Source organism: Dendrobium catenatum, unplaced genomic scaffold (assembly GCF_001605985.2).
Source record: "Dendrobium catenatum unplaced genomic scaffold, ASM160598v2 fragScaff_scaffold_1056, whole genome shotgun sequence".
In the NCBI taxonomy this organism is placed as follows: domain Eukaryota; kingdom Viridiplantae; phylum Streptophyta; class Magnoliopsida; order Asparagales; family Orchidaceae; genus Dendrobium; species Dendrobium catenatum.
This window is the reverse complement of record NW_021319518.1, coordinates 721,538-724,083: the sequence shown is the minus strand read 5'-3', so window position 1 is coordinate 724,083 and position 2,546 is coordinate 721,538. Positions and strand designations below refer to the sequence as shown.

General features: G+C 50.2%; 1 protein-coding gene across 1 annotated transcript; it reads left to right on the top strand.

The window, feature by feature from the left end:
• The first annotated feature begins 311 nt into the window (after window positions 1-311).
• On the top strand, window positions 312-1,428 carry LOC110109181 (ethylene-responsive transcription factor 9-like). The gene has a single exon (XM_020840120.2). It carries the CDS (start codon window positions 370-372, stop codon window positions 1,138-1,140), a length of 771 nt encoding a protein of 256 aa, XP_020695779.1. The 5' UTR covers window positions 312-369; the 3' UTR covers window positions 1,141-1,428.
• The last annotated feature ends 1,118 nt before the right edge of the window (window positions 1,429-2,546 follow it).

The following is a 2,546-nucleotide window of genomic DNA, read 5'->3' as shown; positions in this document are numbered from 1 at the left end:
GGGGCCCTCAGCCGTCCCCAATTACGGCCGTTAGAGCCTCCAGTCCGCGTGGATCCAGCTACGACGTTAGTTTTCCTCAAATTCACCCGCCACGCACCGCGTCACACTCTGGCGGGTGGGAAAGGGTGCGAGGTTTTATGAACGAGCTGGATTCCAGGGGGAAGGCTGCGGCTACGTGCAGTCAAAATGGTAATTGACTGCGCCGAATAATTTCAATTTTACCGCTCCACCGCTCCCTCTTGCGCCGTGTGAGCGCCAAATCCAGCCGTTCATCCGAAGCTCTGCTTCTATAAATTAGTGACATCTCTCTTTTTTCCCCTACACGCTTTTTCTCGCACTTCATTTTCTTCTTATTTTCCTCTGTTCCCGATGGCCCCCAGAGAGAAGGGAACCGGCGCAGGGAGATCCGGCGGCATGGGCGTACCGGCCTCCTGCGACGGCGGCGGGAAGGAGACGCACTTTCGCGGCGTGAGGAAGAGGCCATGGGGAAGATACGCGGCGGAGATTAGGGATCCGGGGAAGAAGAGCCGGGTCTGGCTTGGTACATTTGATACGGCTGAGGAGGCGGCGAGGGCTTATGATGCTGCCGCAAGGGAGTTCAGAGGATCGAAGGCGAAGACCAACTTTCCCTCCGCGGAGAACTACAAGAGTCCTAGTCCGATCGTCAACAATGGAGGAGCAGCCGGCAGTCCTTGCAGCCAGAGCAGCACGGTGGAGTCTTCCATTCGTGAAGCTGTGTCCATTGTGCCGCCCCTTGCGACCCCTCTTCCTGCTCTCGATCTCGATCTCCTTCATCCTGGCGCGTCGCGCTTCCCGTTCCAGCACTTCACGCCGGCAACCGTCGCGCAGACGGCGACGGTGGCGGTGGCGCAGCCTTTCTTTTTCTTCGATCCCTTCATCAGATCGGAGAAGGCCGGAGCTATGGCTGCCGCAGTGACTATCGCAGGCCATCACCGAAACCATTTACTTGCTCTGAAACCGGCAATCGTACCTTCCGAGCCTAACGCCCCGGTGAACTCTGGCGTGCAGAGCGACTCTGATTCCTCCTCCGTCGTTGATGTCCACCCTTCACCACCTCCAACACGGCTCCGCTCTCTGAACATTGACCTTAACCTCCCTCCTCCGCCGGAGATCATCTGATCCTCCGATTCCAGATCCAACAGCCGGAAGCTCAACAACTAAGCTCCAATTTTTCCCCCTTCTTATTCTAAGATTAGTACAAATCCCTCTTCCTGTACGGTTTTTTATGTCCTCTTCCTTTCCTTGAAAATTAGTGAAAGCAGAACGCATCGACGGGAGAAGTTTAGTTTTTTTTTGTAAATACTTTAACTACATATTTTTTTCCGCTGAGAGATCTGATGCTATGGATCTCCATCTCAGTGATGTAATCCTTCTTTAATGTTGATGAAGAAAAAAATTATTTGGATATTATTTGATCTTTGAAAGTTAAATAAATGCTGTGGACGTGCGGTAATCGGCGGCGACGCCGTCTCCGGCGATATATTGTATAGTTCTCGCGAGTCGGTAATAAAATATCACGAGAAGTAATAAATGACGAGCGGTGGTGGGTACGAGCGCGCATCACGAGGCTGACGGGCGTGGAGGGACAAGCGTGTTGACGACGTCTCGCGGAGATCCGCTGCGGAGAGGTGGACACGTGGACGAGGCTGCCGCTGCCGTCCGGTCCAAAAGCGACGACGGCTGCTTCTTTCCGAAAATAAATAATTAAAGATTACTGTTTTGTGATTTAAAGTAGTTGTATTTGCCGGCCGGGGGGCGGCGGGGCCCACGACGGAATCTGCGGAGAAGATATGGCTTTTATGATTTTGTAGAGGAATACGTAAAATGGGATTTAATGACCCCCCCCATGGAGCTGAGAAATGGCGGGCGTGCGGTGGCGAACAGCGTGGGACCCGCGTAGTACGGATGCGTGACTGGCGCCGAAGTGTGGGTCCCGCGTGGTTGCAGAGTGCGGTGAGCGTCGGCGACGTATGTGGGGCCATCGGAGGCCGTGCCGACTCTGCTCCGCCACGTCTCTCGCGCTTTATTAAAAGCTGTTTGGAGAGAGAGAGAGAGGGTTGGAACGAAGCGCGCGCACGCACGCAAAGGAGGAAGGGGTTCGGCAGGAATCCGCGTGTTTGGCGGGGCGGATATTGGGGGAGGCGGTGGAACGGTCGTATGCTAACGTCCGTGTCAATGCTTTTTTTATTTTTTTTTTAATTATTTTTTTAATATTAAGAGCAGAAGTATATTTTTTCTTATTTTATGTTAACAAACTTTAATCAATCAATAAATTAAAAGGCTCAATATATTCCAAAACAATTAATAAAAATGTAAATCATATAAATACATTTTGATAAATTGTGATGAGAGTGGATGATGTGGGCAATTTTGAAAATCAGATCGAATCAATCTGTTCTAATTTAATTGGAAATCGGTCAGCTAGTTGGTCCATAATATATATATATATATATGAAAATGAGGATTGAAATTGATATGAAAGATATTAAACTTACGTATGTCGATTTATGAAAAAATGTGATAAT

Coding starts and splice junctions, on each gene's coding strand:
- LOC110109181 (XM_020840120.2), top strand. CDS start 370: ATGGCCCCCAGAGAGAAGGGAACCGGCGCAGGGAGATCCGGCGGCATG.